Genomic DNA, 610 nt, shown 5'->3' with positions numbered 1-610 from the left:
TGTGCTGTTAATGCCACAGTTTAATTTCTTTTGATCTTTTTTAACAAGATTTTCTCCGAAAATGTTCTTTTGATAAATTTTGAAACACCCGCTGGCATGCAATGTTTCGTGAAAAGAAAGGAGCTTGCACGCGAGCGCCTTTTGCACGCGAGTGGCCGAGTTAAAATTTACAAAACGGATTGTGCTGAAACCCTTTACTTCTTTTGGCGACGTTCTTACAAATTTGGGGCACATTTGCCAAAGTAAAAGACTAAAAACTCTCTAAATAAACTCTCGCTATCGATATCAAACCAAAAAGGACATAAAGCGAGCACAGCATCGATTTACGGTTCGTGTGGCGCGGCCTCAATATGCTACATGGGTTTGTCAAAAAAAAAAAACACGCACGCACGCACGCACGTACAGTAGAAAATATCGAAATCTCGTGGTGAAAAGATTTTGCAAACGTTTTTCTCCGAGCTAAAAGGCAGTAATTTTCAGCCGGAAAAGTGGTTGTTGTGGGTGTTGCCGCGCGCTGTGAGCCGTTCTTCCGAAAAACCAAGCCAAACGCACCGCACGATGGGTCGGTCGAGATCGAGAAGCCGCTCGCCTAAAAAGCACAAGAGCAAAC

The 610-nt window shown here is 43.6% G+C and overlaps 1 protein-coding gene across 2 annotated transcripts in view; it reads left to right on the top strand.

Annotated features, from left to right (window-relative positions):
* Nucleotides 1-386: 386 nt before the first annotated feature.
* The window catches only part of LOC126569744 (UPF0430 protein CG31712-like), a 5,105-nt gene continuing 4,881 nt past the window's right edge, over nucleotides 387-610 (top strand). For both annotated transcript variants that reach the window (XM_050227035.1, XM_050227034.1), the window contains exon 1: nucleotides 387-610. This exon is cut by the window's right edge and continues 94 nt beyond it. In XM_050227035.1, coding sequence (XP_050082992.1) covers nucleotides 559-610 — 52 coding nt within the window. In that variant the 5' untranslated portion in view covers nucleotides 387-558.

Source organism: Anopheles aquasalis, chromosome 2 (assembly GCF_943734665.1).
Source record: "Anopheles aquasalis chromosome 2, idAnoAquaMG_Q_19, whole genome shotgun sequence".
In the NCBI taxonomy this organism is placed as follows: Eukaryota; Metazoa; Arthropoda; class Insecta; order Diptera; family Culicidae; genus Anopheles; species Anopheles aquasalis.
The sequence above is the reverse complement of the archived record's forward strand: the minus strand, read 5'-3'. Positions and strand labels throughout refer to the sequence as shown.